The sequence below is a fragment of the Parasteatoda tepidariorum genome, chromosome 10 (genome assembly GCF_982258835.1).
Source record: "Parasteatoda tepidariorum strain Cologne lab strain chromosome 10, Ptep-v5.0, whole genome shotgun sequence".
Taxonomy (NCBI): domain Eukaryota; kingdom Metazoa; phylum Arthropoda; class Arachnida; order Araneae; family Theridiidae; genus Parasteatoda; species Parasteatoda tepidariorum.
Window position 1 is genome coordinate 34,669,528 of NC_141764.1, and position 17,884 is coordinate 34,687,411.

General features: G+C 35.2%; 1 protein-coding gene across 1 annotated transcript; it reads left to right on the forward strand.

Annotated features, from left to right (window-relative positions):
• Window positions 1-13,024: 13,024 nt before the first annotated feature.
• Window positions 13,025-14,542, forward strand: LOC107450432 (zinc finger BED domain-containing protein 5-like). Its single transcript, XM_043046540.3, has one exon. The coding sequence runs from the start codon at window positions 13,025-13,027 to the stop codon at window positions 14,540-14,542; it is 1,518 nt and encodes a 505-aa protein (XP_042902474.2).
• Window positions 14,543-17,884: the final 3,342 nt, after the last annotated feature.

Sequence of the window (17,884 nt, forward strand, 5' to 3'; positions counted from 1 at the left end):
TTTATTAAAAATGATGATAATCATCGTTTTCATGATCAGCAAAAAGGCCTCATCCTTTAAATGAGGAAAGCCTAAATTAACAGCTATGAATAACTGTTAAAAGAGTATATACACAGAACAGCCATTACATTATGACCACCCTCCATCTATAACAATGGGCTCGCCCAGGTTTTCATGATTTCCTGCCCAGGAACAATGTTTTCATGGGGCACATTAGGACCCATGATCCTCATAGAACAATCCCTGACGTCTGTAAGCTACTTGAACATAGTTGCAGACCAGGTTCACCTATTCATGGCAACAGTTTTTCCTGCGGGGGATGGTGTTTACCAACAGGATAATGCACCATGTCATAAGGGTCGAATCGTCATGAATTGGTTCGAGGAACATTCCGGTGACTTTCAAGTCATGTCTTGACCCCCAAATTCACCTGACCTTAATCCAATAGAGCATTTGTGGTCCTACTTGGAAAACCAAATTCGTGCTGCCACGCTACCCTCTCATAATGTGAGGGAATTGCAGGATCAGTTGGTGAGCGTTTGGTACCAGACTACCTATCAGCACCTTGTGGAATCAATGCCACTGCGGGTGCTAGCAGTTTTGAGGGCTAAAGGTCGCCCTACATGTTATTAGCAGGGTGTTCATAATTTGTGTAATTTTCAAAAGAATTCGACGGTGTAAAATAACCGTAAGTTTGTCTAAAGCAAAAAACACAGTGAATAAGGCACACATAAAAGTACATAAATGGACTGTAACGAATGAAGCTATACTGAAGAGATAGTTTTTATAAAAAAATATATTTGACACATCAACCACACACATCAACAAGCAAAAATAAATTGAAACACCCTTAACGGCTCAGTATAAACAACTCACTTTCCAATATTCCAAAAATTGTCTCGTTCTTTTTCTTTTTTTCGTTATCACATTGTATATTTTGCTGTACTGTTTGTCAAACTGGCCGGGATAGCCTGGTCGGTAGGGCGCTGGGCCCATGTCCGAGAATTCGTGGGTTCGAAACCCGCCGGCCGAAGACTTCCCGTGTAGTTGGTGACTGATGCACGTAAAAATTCTGTCGAGTCTCAAAGTCCTCCATGTTTCCAGAACAAATCAATACCTCTGGGGGTACTGGATTGGAGATCGATCGTTCTCTGATTCAGGTCAAAATTACGATCTGTGGATGAATGAATGGATGTATGAATGGGTCCGCCTTATAAACAGGTGTGGCGTATGATGTGGCAGAAGTAGAATTCTTGGCCATAGATGGCGCCACAGAAAAGCAAGAAGCTCACCCTCTGCCTTAAATCTGCTCGGTTTCACCAAGCAGGCTTGCTAGTATGGCAAGTGGCATTAGAACCAACCAACTGTTTGTCAATTCAGGCTTTTGTTAACAAGGTATATTTTTCGATATTTTTAGGAATCTAGAGGACATACTATCTTTTCGGCTGTGTAAAGAAAAATCTCATTCAGTGTCCAAGCACCAAGCAAGATGGTAAAGAAGTAAGAGAGGCAAACACGTACAAAGTAGTTTAACCAATGGAGTCAGAGGAACAAGCTTGAACAAGAAAATAAATAGTGAGGAGAGAAATAGGTGCGAGGTGATTTTGCGGGTACCCTAGGGTGCAACAGAATAAAAATTTCATAACGTAGAATTTTTCAAACTATTAGAATTTTTCAAAATATATAATTACTTATATATAATTACTCCCAAAAATCATGTTCAGAAGCTCTAGAGCAGTGTTGAGTGATTTTAGCAGAAGGAAACTCAAACCTGTTATTTGAATTTCAGCCATGTAGAACGATCAAAGATACGTTAATGTATTGATTTTGGGCTTATATTTCGTGCTCTTTAAGTCGAAGGTTAAGGGTATGTTTCATTTGTCCAATGACCGCAAGGCTGAGCAGTGGTGGCTCAGGGGATAGAGCGTTCGTCTTCCAATGGAGTGAACCGGGTTCGAATCCCAACGATGGCTGGTCGATTAGAATTCCGAACCCAGCTCGCACCGGCTACAGTGCTGACGTAAAAATATCCTCAGGGGTAGACGGATTACGGGTTAGAGTCTCCTTGCCGTCAGGCAAAGCGTGGGAAGTTTTCGTTGTTTTCCTTTCCAAGTAATGCAAATGCAAATCAGTTCCAGCAAAAAGTCATTCACAAAGACAAATGTTTCCAATACTTGATCCAGGAGTTCTTTTGTCTTCTGAATCGGGTTCAAAATTACAAGGCTACGGAGTTGAAAATTAGTAGACGCGTGCCCGACAAATAGGATCAACTGATAAACGACGGTTATAAAATAAAATGTACGCAAGTCTACATTGACATAATTATTGCTATTCATGTCATCAATAGGGCCTTTAAGCTCGGCAAAAGTTAGCTTATTTACATGGGGGAAAACGACAATAAACTCAAATTAATTCAAAATCTTAAAAATTTAGGAACTGATTTTAGAATAATAAGATAAAACAATTAAATTATTAAAGTTCGAATTTGAGAATAAGGTGGATTGCGAGATTAATTTACTATAGGAAGAATCAATAATATTATGAGGGAAACCGCGGTATACAGAAACAGCTTTAACGGGACGCTATACTATGAGAAAAATTTTGTATCGCAAATTCTGTTTCATCTCCATAAGTGATTTAAAATTTAAAGTGTAGAAATAGGGAGTTCCGCTAAGCGTAGAGTAGGCCATCAAATTTTAAATGCAGAAAAAAAATCGAATTATTAATATACTAGCAAATTATTAAAAAAGAACTTCGTTAATTTCGTAATCCTAAAGTATTCTCTTCTAACTTGTTTTCATTTTGATATTTTGAAAATTTATCTTCAGAATTTGAAACTTCATCAACATGAAACTTCAAACAACATGAAACTTCATTTGTAGTTATGATTTTAAACGTGTTACTATGAAATTGAATAATTTAAAAACGACAGTAACTAAAATTAAAAAAAAGTTTCATACTGTAAAGCAAAATTGTGGAGAAAGGGTACTAATTCGTTGAGGATAAACAAAAAAAAAATACAAATGTTATAATTGACACCAATGAAAATTAGTTTTGGCAATATTTATTAATTGATGTAAAATAATAAGCTCTGTACTAAAAGGCAAATCTACTGAAGAGATATAAACCGAAAATGTAAACCTAATGAAGACTAATTCGTTAAAAAGCGTGTGAAAAAACGCAAATTATTATTGATGTCAATGATGTCTAATTAATTTTAGTAAAACGTAGCTTAGAGTGGGGTCAATTGTAAAATTTTTTACTTAACTATTTTTAACTAACAAAAAGTCCAATATATTATTAGTATTAATTGACAGACGAGTAAAGTAGACTATCCTCTACTAGAAAATAAATACCTTATTTTAAATGTTATTATATTAGTTATTAACAATTTTTGACAGTCGTGCACTTGTTACAATTGTCCCCACTTACGGGGTCAGTTGTAACAGTTCATAAATTCAACTAAAACATAGTTAATTATACATATTACCATAGTTGTGATATATATGTTTTTTATTGATCAAAATAGTAGTGATATTTTAGGAGTAAAAATAATAAAGAGCAGAGACCTAAAGGGTTAAACTTTAAACTTTAAGGGGTTAAAAAATTTAATTTATGCTGTGAAAGGTGACAAATAAAATAATGCACATGCAACATAATATAAATGATATAGGAAACTATTGGTGGTTCTTAAAGAGTTAAGTAGTGGTTAGTAAACATAAGATTATTTATTTTCAGCTGTTACAATCGTCCCTTTACTTATTGTAACAATCGTCCCCAAGACGCCATTTCAGCTTCATTTGTTAAAAACAATGCTAGTTAATTAACAAAACTAATCTTTTTTTTTTGAATTGTTAATTAAGGTGTCCACTTACATATTCGGTTAACAATTTTTATTTGTTTAAACAAAATTACTTTGTTACAATATAATATTCCAATACCAAAAAAGGTACTCACGTAGCGTGAAAAAATCTTTTGTGATCTTTTGTATCTTTATTAAATACACCTTGTGCGCCACCTAGAAACCAAATCTGTAACTCGACACTCCAAATTTTTGCTCTGTTACAATCGTACCCTGTTACAATTGACCCCACTCTCCCGTACTTATTGAAATTAAAAAAAAAAAGCTATGTACTAAAAATCGAAACTAGTGGAGAAAATGTACTCATCCGTTATGTGGAACCGTAAAAAGTCGCCATGCTATATATATATACACAGTCCGGTCACATTATTGTGACCACAACCAACTTTCGACATCAACGTGAAATATCCAATCACAAAAGGCAGGTGGCAGCACATCACAGTGGAGTGTATCTATAATATGCCCTAGGGCAGTGGTCGGCAAACTTATTAGCCAAAGAGCCAAATATGAACATTACAACAATTTTTTAAAAAAATGGGAGCCAAATCTGCTTGTTTAGTAAACTTTTATTACACTAAATAAGTAGTACACTAAATCAAGCTATCTTTCATACTTAATAAGTATTTATTAATGCGAACAATGTGCTTGCATCTCTTTGGAAAGTTTGAGTAAGTCGGGTTTGTATGTTGTTGTTTTTAATTTTAGGCATAATTCCAAGTTCTCATCAATAAGACGACTCCTCAGTTTACTCTTGATAATGCTCATGCTTGAAAAAGATTGTTCGCATATATATGTAGAACCGAAAAGGGAAAGAAGAGCAAACGCGAGCTTTTTCAGCTGATCGTAAGAGTCAGGAATACTATTCCAAGCGTTGAAAATGATCATGTCTTCCTTCTCCAGGTCATTCTAATCAGGCCACTTGTGTTGTGAACTAAGATCAAATTTTTTCTTCTCCAATATTTCCAATTCAACACAAAGACGTTCGAATTTAGAGCGCCATATCTCCTTCTTTGTTAAATCCAGGAATTGTATTTCAAAGCTACCAATGTCAATTTCAAAAGGAGAAAATTTAAACTCGGTTATCGTAGCATTAAGAGGATTTTTGACAAATGCTAAAGTTGCTCAGCTGTTTTTAAATTCCTGAAACCTGCTGAGAAATGCTTCCCTCATATTTAAAATTATTGTATTAAAATGGTGTTTATCAATATAGGAATTATTTTCTTGGCGATGCTTCAGCAGGCTCGGAAAGTGAAACAATGTTTCCCTCTCAAAATCCTGAGCAAAAATGGATAATTTGTTTCCGAATGTTATTACTTCTTCTAACATCGAAAAAATTTAAATTTCCTTTCCCTTGTAGTTTACGATTAAGCTGATTTAGATGAGACGTAACGTCCACCATGAAATAGAAGTTTTGGATCCACTGATCGTCTGTTAGTTCTGGATAGTGAACGCCCTTTTCAAGGAGAAATGGTTTAATTTCTGGAAAAAGAGACGCGAAGCGTTTCAAAACTTTCCCTCTTGATAACCAACGTACCTTGTTATGAAGCAGAAGATCACTCTCCATTTCAAATAAAAATTCTTTGAATTGGCGATGATTAAGAGCTTTAGCTAAAATGGGGGTATTAGCTAAATGGTAATCGGTAATCACTAATTCCATAACTTTACAAATTTCATCCGGAAATGTTTGCTCACAAAGCGCTTCTTGGTGAATGATACAATGGTAAACAAGTATCTCGTGATTAATTTTTTCTTTCAAAATAGCAAAAACCCTTTTCTTACGCCGGTCATACTTTTGGTCCCATCTGTTGAAATCGACGCAATTTTATCGAGGGGAATATGATGTTTATCCATACATTCAATTACAGCATTTGCGATATCTTCTCCACGCGTTTGACCTTTGAGTAGCAATAATCCTAAAAGTTCTTCTTTAGGGCCTGAATAAGACATAAATCTTACAAAAAGTGAAACTTGCGCTGTATCATTTATGTCACAAGACTCGTCGACTGCTATTGATAAAGCCGAAACAAATTTCAGATCTTCGATATGCTGGGTGGTTATATTCGAACACATTTTAATTGTTCTATCTTTAATGGTTTTGGCAGACAATGGTACCTCTTTAATTCCTGGTAAATGGTACCTTTTAATTTTTTCTTACCAAGTTTTTTTTTTAAATGAAAATATTATTGCGCCTTCCGTGGATATTTGAGCCAGAGCCGCACTTAAGGAGTCAAAGAGCCACATGCGGCTCTGGAGCCGCACTTTGCCGACCACTGCCCTAGGGCATCGGAAAGCATTTCAATCGTTGGCGTAATGTAGAAACGTAGCGATTTATCCGACGTCCAAAAGGGCATGATTATTGGCTTTCGGGCCAAGGGTGGAAGCATTTCGGAAGCGGCTGATTTTATGAACTGTTCGCGGGCCGCCGTGGTAAAAGTATACCGTGCATGGCAAAATGGCACTTTGCAAAACAAGCTGCGTGGCACATGCGGTGCACCACGGGCCATAGATGACAGAGGCGAACGAAGGGTACGGAGATGCGTTCAGGCGAATATACGTGCAACTGTTGAGCAACTGACCACCCAGATGAACCAAGGGTCTACTAAGAGTGTATCCTCAACAATGCTTCAACGAACGTTGCTGCGCATGGGCCTCCGCTGCAGAAGCCAGGTTAATGCACCTATGCTGACTGCTGTTCATCGATGACGAAGGCTGGAATTTGCATGGCATTACCGCAACTGGACGTCCACAGAGTGGCAACAGGTGACTTCTTCCGATGAATCAGGTTTTATGATCCATCGGACAGATGGACGTTGGCTTATACGGCTTGAAATGTATGAAAACAAACATCCTGCAACAATTGACGGAGGGCTGCAGGCTGGAGGAGGGATCATTATGGTTTGGGGAATGCTTTCCTGGCATTCAGGGGTGCACTCATGATTGTGGAAAGCACGATGGATCAGCACAAGTACGCATCTGTCCTTGCGGACCATGTCCACCCCTACATGCGAATGATTTTTTCCTCAGAATGATGGCATCTACCAGCAGAACAATGCGTGGTGTCATACAGCTCGCAGTGTGTGTGCGTGGTTCGAGAATCTGTGAGACTACCTCGATCGGGTTGTTCGCGCCATGGATCCTCAACCACGTAATCTAGCGCAGCTGGCCAAGGCACTGGAGTCGGCATGGCTCAACATCCCAGTGAACACCTTCAGAAACCTTATTGATTCTCTTCCCGCACGTCTCGCAGCGGTCCGCTCTGCCAAAGGCGGTTATTCTGGTCTTGACAACTGGTCACATTAATGTGACTGGATTGTATATATATATATATATATATATATATATATATATATATATATATATATATATATATATATATATATATATATATATATATATATATATATATATATATATATAAAATTAAATTTTGGTTAAAGGCACTACTGATATTATGGTGCAGTTTTAATGGGTATCTCATGTACTCTTATATAGACACAAAGTATTTTATGAATAAATTTCGTGCCTCTTAGAGTTAAAGCAATACTGTAAATGTTTCGATAGATACTGCAGAAATAGATTTTTAAGGTCCCTTTAAGATATAAGTACACGAAAAAGTAGTTCGATTGTGGAAAATTTGGAATAATACTGTTTGCCACGCGCAACACTATTATGCCAGATGATACTAAATACAATTAATCTTTATTTTGATGTGATGAACAAATAAATACGTGCTTTGCTTAGTCTAATAACGCATATCATCAAGAGCAACAAATAATAAAAATTTAAAAAAAACCATTGGAATTACATCAGCTTTTCTATTTTTTGTCGGTATTTGATTTACACTTTAGTGCAGTGTTCACACTTTAGGGCAGTATTTTGTAGTGTTGATACTGATTTATTGATTCTTTCTTTTTCACCCCATTCAAAGAACGGGAATTCAGCTTGTTATTTACATCAGCGGTTCTCAACCTTTCAGTATTCGCGGCCCAGTTTTCAATCATAATTTTCATCGCGCCCCCCACTTACAGTAAAATGTATACAACAATAATGTATATTGAGTATTTTGAATTCTGTCTTTAAAATATTTTTAACTAACTGCCAAAACAAAAGTAAAGTAAAAGCCAGCAGCAATTGAGATTGCAAAAACTATGTTTGGAGTTAATTTTTCAAAAGAATTACCGTCCTTATTCAAACGATACTGTTGCTCCTCGAATTGGTGACACAGCTGAAAATGTAGTGTCAGCTTTTCTCGATGTTGCGTGACAAAATGTTTTCAATACAGTTTGATGAAGCATAATAAAGATGCTCATTTAATTGTCTATGTTTGATTTTGTGATAATATGTCAGTAGTAAAACTACTTTTCTGCAAATCAATAGAACTCAAAACAACAGCGCTAGCATTATTTGCTATTTCAAATGAAGTTATGAATGAGGCAAACATAGAATGCAAAAATTGCATCGGAATATGCACCGATGGTGCTCGTTCAATATCCGGAGGGTTCGAAAGTATACAAGCACTTGCAAACTTGTAAAAAATCGCCTCCATGCGTCTGGACACATTGCATGATCCACAGAGAAGCTTTGGCTTCAAAAGAAATGAGTCCCTGGTTTTAATATTGTGTTAACTACGGTTGTAACGATTGAAAATTATATAAAAATGAGAGCCCTGAGATAAAGAATCTTTTCCGCTCTTTGGGCCCAAGGAAGTCACTAAAAATTATTAATTTCCTTTTTAAATTTAGTATGCTTTGATTAAGTAAGGTGGGTAAGCCCAAAGGTGGTCAGTGCTCCTAACGTAGCCCACCCCCCAAAGTAAAATTAAATTTATTTTGAATCATAAGACGTCCCTGCTGCATTGTAAATCTTGTATCTGAGGTGCACGAGGCTGAATTGGAAGATATTTCCTTGAATGGCCTCCACTCTATGAAGTGATTTAGTTATTTGCAGTTGTTCTAATTTCCGGGTGAGAAGATATTGTAATTTATATGTGTTCAAATTCCTAGAACTTTGAAAGTTTATTCCTTTTTCTTTAACCACATTACTTTAATTCTAATTAATCTATCAGATTAATAGTTTTAAGTCGTGCAAATGGTGACCATATGCACGTTCCCGAGGTGGCCCGACACGTAGCATATTATTTCTCAAAGAGGAATGATTGAATTGAATGGCAATTGATTTATTTCATTTTAAGCAAATATGGAACCTTGGTTTTCTTTAAACTTTTATAATATTTTGACGTTCTCTGCATTTTAGCAGAAATTGCGATATTTTGCTACAAGTTTTTTGTATTGTTTGCATTTTAAAGTAATTTTTCAGGTATTTTTTAATTTTTCTGGGAATTATGAGTGTTTTTTGTGGTCGATTCTGGTATTTTCTTGTAAATATGGATATTTTTATACTAGTTATGGGTTAGGTTAGTTAACTCTAGTATGGTTATTTAACTCTTGTTAGTTAATCCTTTTGAAAAAATTAACTCAGTAATAAAGATTAAAAGAATCGCTAGTGACTTCACACAAGAACTATCAATGTAAAATCAATAAACAAATTATACACTCTGAAAAAACAAATATCTTTTTCAAAATCGGGAAACTTGTTCCTACCAACAAGACACTTAAAGTGCCTTTTTAAAAGACGTTTGCCAGTCTAAATGTTTTTTCTAAGGATAATTTGCGTAAGTGAAAAAGTGATTTCAATATATGGCTCACCTTTGGAACCTGTAGGAAACTTTAGGCGCAGAAGCTACAATTTTGAAATTGTACTATAAAATAAATGAAATTTTATTTTACAATTAAAAGTATACGTGATATATATTAGAGATAGGTGTAAGATGTTACAAAAAAAATTTCAGCCACACAGACTGAACCAGGAAATTAGGAAAAATCCTCAAAGCAATGCCATCTTTGGCTCATTACCTTAAGTTTTGATTCAATAAGTTGTTTCAATTTAATAAGTCATTAAATATGTCGAAATGTATTTTGCTTTCTATGTGTTAGTGCGCCTTCCTTTCATACAGTTAATCAATTTTTTTTAAATAATATTTTCTCTTGAATATTCTAGCGCCACCCCTCTAGTGTGCTCGCGCCCCCCTAGGGGGGCGCGCCCCACAGGTTGAGAATCACTGATTTACATAATAATAAACACCAAATAATCCGGAAAAAATACAAATTATTATTAAAATAATAATTTAGGTTTCTATTACTAAATAGTATATATGGATTTTAATGTATAATAATTTAGATATATGGCAATATATTTTTGACAAAGCGCTTTGATTATGAATTTGGTAGAATTAACAGAAAAATATGGATTTATAACGTGATAAAATATGGTGAATGTCGTAAAATTCACTAATTTTATCACGATACCTTAGATCATGGCATAAAAACCATTTATTCGGTTACATTTTTCCTTTCTTTTTCGTTTCGTTACTAAATGTGTGTTAGAAAGAAATATAATTTTGAAAATCAGAATTTACCGATAAACTTTTACCATATGAACGATAACATTACCAAAGGAAGGATTTAGATGCCGTATATTTTGGTTTTCTTTTAGCAGAAAGTCATTACCATATAATACTGTAATTTTTCCAGAATATTTCCCTCCGTGTAAAGTGAGTCAACATACTAGGTTCAAGTACAGTAGTTCATGCCCTGACGAACCTGTAAACTTCAATATATCATCAATGCATTTCTGTAATCTTCTTCCAAAAGTATAACGAACTGAACTGAATTTCAAGTGAATGAAATGTATATGTTACCGGCAAAGTATGAAACGCCGGCATTGTATAGAATGTCTAGGCATTGTATAGAATGCCGGATGTTTTTAGGCAAAGTATGAAATGTGAGAAGTATTGCATACTTTCCCTAGGCATTCTATAGAATGCCAAATGCTATTTAGGCTAGTATGAAATAAACGTCCTGATGAGGTTATTATGTAAATGATGTGCATGTTACTGCGAATGACCGAAATCGGTGGTTGTTGACTTTCACCGGTGAATGTCGACAATCACATAGTCGCTTCGGTAAATGTCCGAAATATTTATTACATCTGATTTGATATTAATTTATTCGTCGATATAATTACATTTATTCGATATTTTAATACTTATTGATGATAGAGTGGTAGAAACATCAGTGTTTGGAGTATCGGACAAATGTATACTGGGCAGTGGCACTTGACCTTGAAAAAAAATCAGTGTAGGATATACCGGGCAAATGTATACCCGGCAATAGCACTGAACCTTAAAAAAACATCAGTGTAGGGTATGCCGGGCAAATGTATACCGGGCAGTGGCACTTAACTAGATCTAGTATATATTTCGGATATTTACCAAAGGTCTAGTCATACTAGATCTAGTTAAGGGCCATTGCCGTTATACATATGCCCGGTATATCCGACACTGATGTTTTTTTAAGGTTCAGTGCAATTGCCCGGTATACATTTGACCGATACACCAAACACTGATGTTTCTTCTAATCTATCGTCAGTAAGTATTAAAATATCGAATAAATGTAATCTATCGTCATTAAGTATTAAAATATCGAATAAATGTAATTATATCCACGAATAAATTAATATAAAATCGGATGTAATAAATATTTCGGACATTCACCAAAGCGACTATTTGATTGTCAACATTCACCGGTGAAAGTCAACAAACACCGATTTCTGTCATTCACAGTAACATGCACATCATTTATATAATAACTTCATCAGGATGCTTATTTCATACTTTTCCTAAATAGTATTTGGCATTCTATAGAATGCCTAGGCAATGTGTGAAATATAAATCATTGCATACTTTGCCGGCTAATTTTAGGCAGTCTATACCAGCGTTTTCCAAACTGGGAGGCGCGGACTAGTCTAAAGGGAGCCGCGAAAATTAGTCACAGTGAACAATTTTCCAAATTACTGCTAAAGTTTTCTATGTAAAACATGAGAGAATAAATGAAAAAATACCATCGTGCTTTATCGCGCATAGTTCAACTAAACATTTCGTAACTTAGCATCCATATACCTAGACGTCCTAGACCCCGGTAAATCTTTTGAACCAAGGCCGTCGTTAATTTGGCGACACTAATTTGGCGACCGACACAACTTAACAAAAGCCAGATGCGCGCGCACTGACGCCACTGGATGCCACACATCCAGAAAAGATCGACGCACGTTTAGCTCACTAATTTGTTTCGTGTCACAGCTAATATTTAATTGGTTCAGCAGTGCTAGGTTGTGTTTCTATTGTTATTGACGTGATTGCCCACTGATCATAATAGTAAGTAATTTAATAGTTATATTGAAGTGAAACTTCTAATGCGACTTCCTACAAGGTTGCGTTAAACGTTTAACGCTACCGTTGTCATGGAAACTAGATTTCTCTTTACGTTCGTTGAGCGCACGAGGTGAGAGAAAAACATAGTAGGTAATATTGGCGTTAAAGAAAACAAAGCGATATTTTTTTTAAATTCGCCAAGAATACCTTACTGAAATTTAGAGCATTTAGAAATAAGCTGACCTTGTTATAATTTTTAAAAAAATATATATTTTATTATTAATATTTTTTTAATAAGCGAAAAAATTTTAAAATGAAACAAAGTTAATAAGTTAAAAGTTAAAAAAAGTTAAAAGTTAAAAAGTTAATAAGTATATTTTTTTTATTAAATACAATTAAAAAATACTTTGATGCACATAGATACTCTGCTTTAGATACTTATTTTTCTATGTTTTTATTTTTATTTTTGCCGGTTTTTATTTTATGAGTGAAACTTCTAATGCGACTTTCAACAAGGTTGCGTTAAACGTTTAACGCTACCATGGAGGGGGTATGAAAGCACTGTTGTGTTAAACGTTCGACGCTCGTGGGGAGGGGGAATAGAAAGAGACAGAGCGAGAGTGAATGCATGGCACTTGAACGCATGCGCGTAGAAAATGATAATTAAAAGATGCGATCAATTGTAAATTGTAAGCAATGCTAATAAAGTTTGTCTTAAAGAAACAATATGATTTCACTAAAAATCAATTTCTACCCCTTCCTATTTTCATTTCCACATTACGATGTTTCACTTCTTCCGCGCGGAGGGACTCCACGCTCTATTTTTTTTTTAAATATTTAATAGTTTTATTTTTTTAGAATAATATAATATTATTCCTAATATTTCCAGACAAATGGATAAGTTTTTGATAGGATATAAGCGAAAATCCACTAATAATGAAGATTCTGATGTTGGCACAAGTAGTGGGAATACAAGCCACAAGGAACAGGAAGGAAGAACTCCCAAGACAAGGAAATACGACTTATCCTATTTATCATTTGGATTTACTAATATTATTAACAATAATGTGGAAAAACCAATGTGTTTGTTGTGTTCAAAAGTTTTGGCTGCTGATAGTATAAGACCCGGCAAATTGAAACGGCACCTTGAAACTATTCATTCTGAATACGTTGGTAAGCCCCAAGAATTTTTTCAAAGAAAATTGGATGAGTTATCTAAAAACAAGCAAAATTTCAAAAAAATTGTTCATATTCCATCAAATGCATTACTAGCATCATACCTAGTGTCGTACAGAATCGCGCAATGTAAAAAACCCCACACAATAGCAGAAACCTTAGTTTTGCCAGCAGCAATTGATATGGTCAAAACAATGTTTGGCCAATCTTATACGAATCAGCTGCGACAAATACCGCTTGCGGATAATGCAATTGGAAGAAGAATTGATGATATATCTGAAGATCTTTGTGGCCAATTAGTTTCTCGAATGCGTACTTCAAAATTCGCCATACAAGTAGATGAAGCTACTGATGTAGCTAAAGACGCACATTTAATTGCATATGTTCGATATGTTGATGATACTAATATAATTGAAGATATCTTATTTTGCAAACCAATTCCTGACAGAACCACATCCAATGAAATTTTCAAAATAATAGACAGATTTTTTAATGAGAATGACATAATGTGGAATAATTGCATTGGACTCTGTACTGACGGTGCACAATCAATGGCGGGACACAAAACTGGTCTTCAAACGCTAGTTAAAATGAAAACACCTGAGGTTCTCTGGACGCACTGCATGCTCCACAGAGCAGCTCTCGTATCAAAAACTATAAGCGAGGAACTTAACAATGTTTTTATAAAAGTTACGAAAGTTATAAATTACATAAAAAACAGTCCATTAAAAGCAAGGTTGTTCGCAAAACTGAGTGAAGATATGCGAGCTAATTACACGTCACTTCTGTACTATTGTGAAGTGCGCTGGCTATCTCGTGCAAAAGTGATTCAAAGGGTACTTGAACTCAAAGAAGAAATTGCTATGTTTCTCGAGGAAAATTATAATGAAGACGGCCATATGTTTAGGGATGATAATTTTATCGTTAAACTTACATATTTGGTTGACATTTTTGAAAAATTGAGTGTTCTTAATAAATCAATGCAAGGACCGCAAATGCATTTGCTGATACAAAAAGACAAAGTGAAAGCATTTATTAAAAAAGTGGAGCTATGGAAATCAAATTTGCAAAAAAAAAAGATTGACATGTTTCCACGTTTAAATTTATGCCCCCGAGATAACACAGAAGCAAACAAAAATCTTTTTGTGGAACACTTGAATGGTTTGTTGATTTTACAAAGTTTGCGTGGATACAGAATCCATTTATCGACAAAGAAGATGATGAATTTGGATTGACAAGTATTGAAAAAGAAAAATTGATTGAATTATCTTGTGATACTACATTAAAACATAAATTTCAGACTGTATCTCTGGTTCAATTCTGGTTGAATCTTCATACAGAATATAACACTTTGTCAAACAAAGCTTTGAAAGTACTGCTGTCGTTCGCAACATCATATTTATGCGAAACGGGATTTTCTGCCTTGGCTGCAATGAAATCCAAATATCGAGCTCGTTTAGTTGTAGAAAAAGAGCTACGAGTAGCTATATCGTCACAAACACCAAGATTTGATAAACTTTGTGCTAATAGACAAGCACATCCATCTCATTAAAAACAATATTAAAATATCGTTTTCCATTAGTTTGAATGAATAAATTTTATAAGACTAAAAATGTTTGTGTTTTTATTTAATGAAATCTTCAGGGGGGGCGCCAAATGATTAAATATTTTTAAGGGAGGCGTAGTAACATCAAGTTTGGAAACCACTGGTCTATACAATGCCGGATTTCTCTCTCTCTCTCTCTCTCTCTCTCCCCCCCTCCCTCCCTCTCTCTCTCTCTCTATCTTGACAGCAACTCTCACTTCGATCAGAACACGCCTACTTCGATGGATGGTCCACATATTGAGCAGTAGACTTGCTACTTGTAACTGCGACATTATCCACCTCCTCGTGCTGTTGCTACTCAGTTTCGATCGCACGCAACGTACAACATATTCACTCGAGTGCTAATGGCAGCATAGGAGCGACCACAATCGTGATCTTAATACAGCTCTCCCTGCTTCTCACAGAACAGCAATGAATCAACTAGTGGTATCCACTCATCGAATTCTATCATAGATGTAATTCTGGTGGGGGAGTACGGTAGTGCATCTACCACAACAAAAATACAATCCCAATTCACTAGTATATAAGACATAATATTTCGATTCTATGTTGGGGTACCTTTACATAGACGAAGGTTGACATTATCGATAACAGCTCACCCCCCTCAAATGCATCCTACTTGATCTGTGTTGTTGACAACAAATGTAGGGAAAAATTTCTTCTCGCGTTTACGCCTTATCCTGCAATGAACGTGTTAAAATATATACTTAAAACGTTGGTTGTGTTGTACTTTCATTCATTTGTACACTACATTCTAAACTCAAGTTACTGATTGCAAATAAATAAATAAAGAAAATTCTAACAAGAAAAAGAAAATATAATTTAATCTTAAACACTGTAAGTTGCTATTTTTTTATAGTGCTTCTTTCTACAAATAAATAAAACAAACTCCTGTAGCCTTTCTTTAATATTGAAGTTTCTTTCAAAACATCCGGTGAATAGTTTAAATGAAGGAAGCATTTTTATTGACATTCAAAGAAATCGCCAAGAAACTCAATATACCTTTGATATAGATAGTCAACAAATGCCTTGTTGGAAATAGTTAGAACGTTTTTTTAAGGGCATTACTCGAAACACTGTTGCTATTTTTCAATCTATCTCCAAAATGCTCCAGCTGAATGAATTTCCAAAATGCTTTTAATCAAAAACATTTTTTTTTATTCTTTGCTTTTACACTTGTATGTGTCTATTTCACCATTTTGCTGTAATTGAAGCAAAACTTAATGAAAACACAGGTGCATCATCCACGACCATAAAATCCTCATTTTTACTATAAAATATTATACCATAATTCTTACAGTACACTATTCATTGATTTTAGGGTAATTATTACTATATAATTTACGGTGTATCAGATTTTTTGTTTCGTAAGATGTTCCAGATGTTAAATGGTATTTGTGGTAAAAAGTACCGACAGCCTGAATGCCGGTACTTTTTACCTCAATTTTATCCGGCATCTCTACAGTGTGATACACTGTCTTGCTCTGATTGCGAAAACTCAGCAGTAGTGAATTATTTTAGCAGGAGAAAACTCAAATCTATGAAAATTAAACTTTAGTTCAAAGAGTTATTTTCTCACTTGCAAAGACGTTTCGCGTCTTGATTTGGAACATAGGGGCATCTTTCATGTGGTGGGGATGGTAGTTACAGACAATCCATCATCTATGAAAAGGTACCCCATTATAGAATTGAGTTAACATATAGTGAATTGGAATTGTATTTTTCTAGTGGTAGACACACTACAGTACTCTCCCACCAGAAGTATCGCTGTGATAGAATTCGATAAACAGATACCACTGGTTGATTCGTTACAGATTTGTGAGAAGCCGGGAGAGCTGTATTAAGATCACCGTACCTTTGAGTGCTGTATTATGTACACGGTCGTGTTCGCTCCTATGTTGCCTTTAGCAGTCGAGTGTATACGTTGTACGTTGTGTGTGATCGAAACTGAGTAGCAACAGCGCGAGGAGGTGGATAGTGTTACAGTCCCAAGTAACAAGTCAACTGTTCAATGTGGACCATGCATCGAAGTAAGCGTGTTCAAATCGAAGTAGGAGTTTCTGACAAGGCAGACGTGTTGAAATCATGTCCAAAGGTCACCAAAGTGAGGATAGTAGTTAACGACAATGTCAACCTTCATCTATGAAAAAGTATCCCAATATAGAATCGAGTTAACCTGTCTTATATACTAGAGAATTGTATTTTTGTAGTGGTAGATGCACTAAAATGCTATGTCAAGGATTTAAGGGAAAGTGAGAGAAACGCTTCATGGCGTATTTTTTCTCCTTTTTTTTTGCATTTGCAATTAAAAATTAAATGCACCTAAAAAAGCAAGTTCTGATGAACCAAGAGTAAGCCACGTTGTTCAACAAACGCTGAATTTTTTTCAAAATACAAACAAATTATGGCTGGGTAACTTAGAATAATGCATATGGGAAGTAACCCTACCATAACTTGCTTGCATTTTGATAGTTTGTAAAACATCCATTTCTAGCATTTGAACCTTCAAGCTTTATTCCTAGTTTATCAGAACTAACCTTTTTTCGTTACCTTAAGTTTTAAAGCACTATCGTAGGTAAGACAGAATTTATATGAAATGTTTCACCCGCGTTATTATAGGTAAACAACTATACTTGGTAAACAACTCAGTTATTTATTTGTCAGCAACAGGGTTTTAAAATAGTGAAATTCGATTGATAAGCTAATTGCTCTACCGATTTCAGAAATCTTAGAAATTCTAATGCTTACATAAATAGTTGTAGTTTTTACCGAATTTCTTGTCAGTGTGGTCCTGCTTATATTTGGCAAACTGAACATGCCCCTTAATTTTGACCTTAAGAACCTGACACATCTGATCAAATCTGGAGACTAAACGATCTTCCAACATAGTAAGAATAATAATCAACACTGCCCCTCCTTTACCGATCTTGACATCTGAGAATCTTTTTATATTTTTTAAAACTCAAATAAT

Bases quoted from the DNA above. Each gene is read 5' to 3' on its own strand.
- LOC107450432 (XM_043046540.3), top strand. From the start codon at position 13,025: ATGGATAAGTTTTTGATAGGATATAAGCGAAAATCCACTAATAATGAA.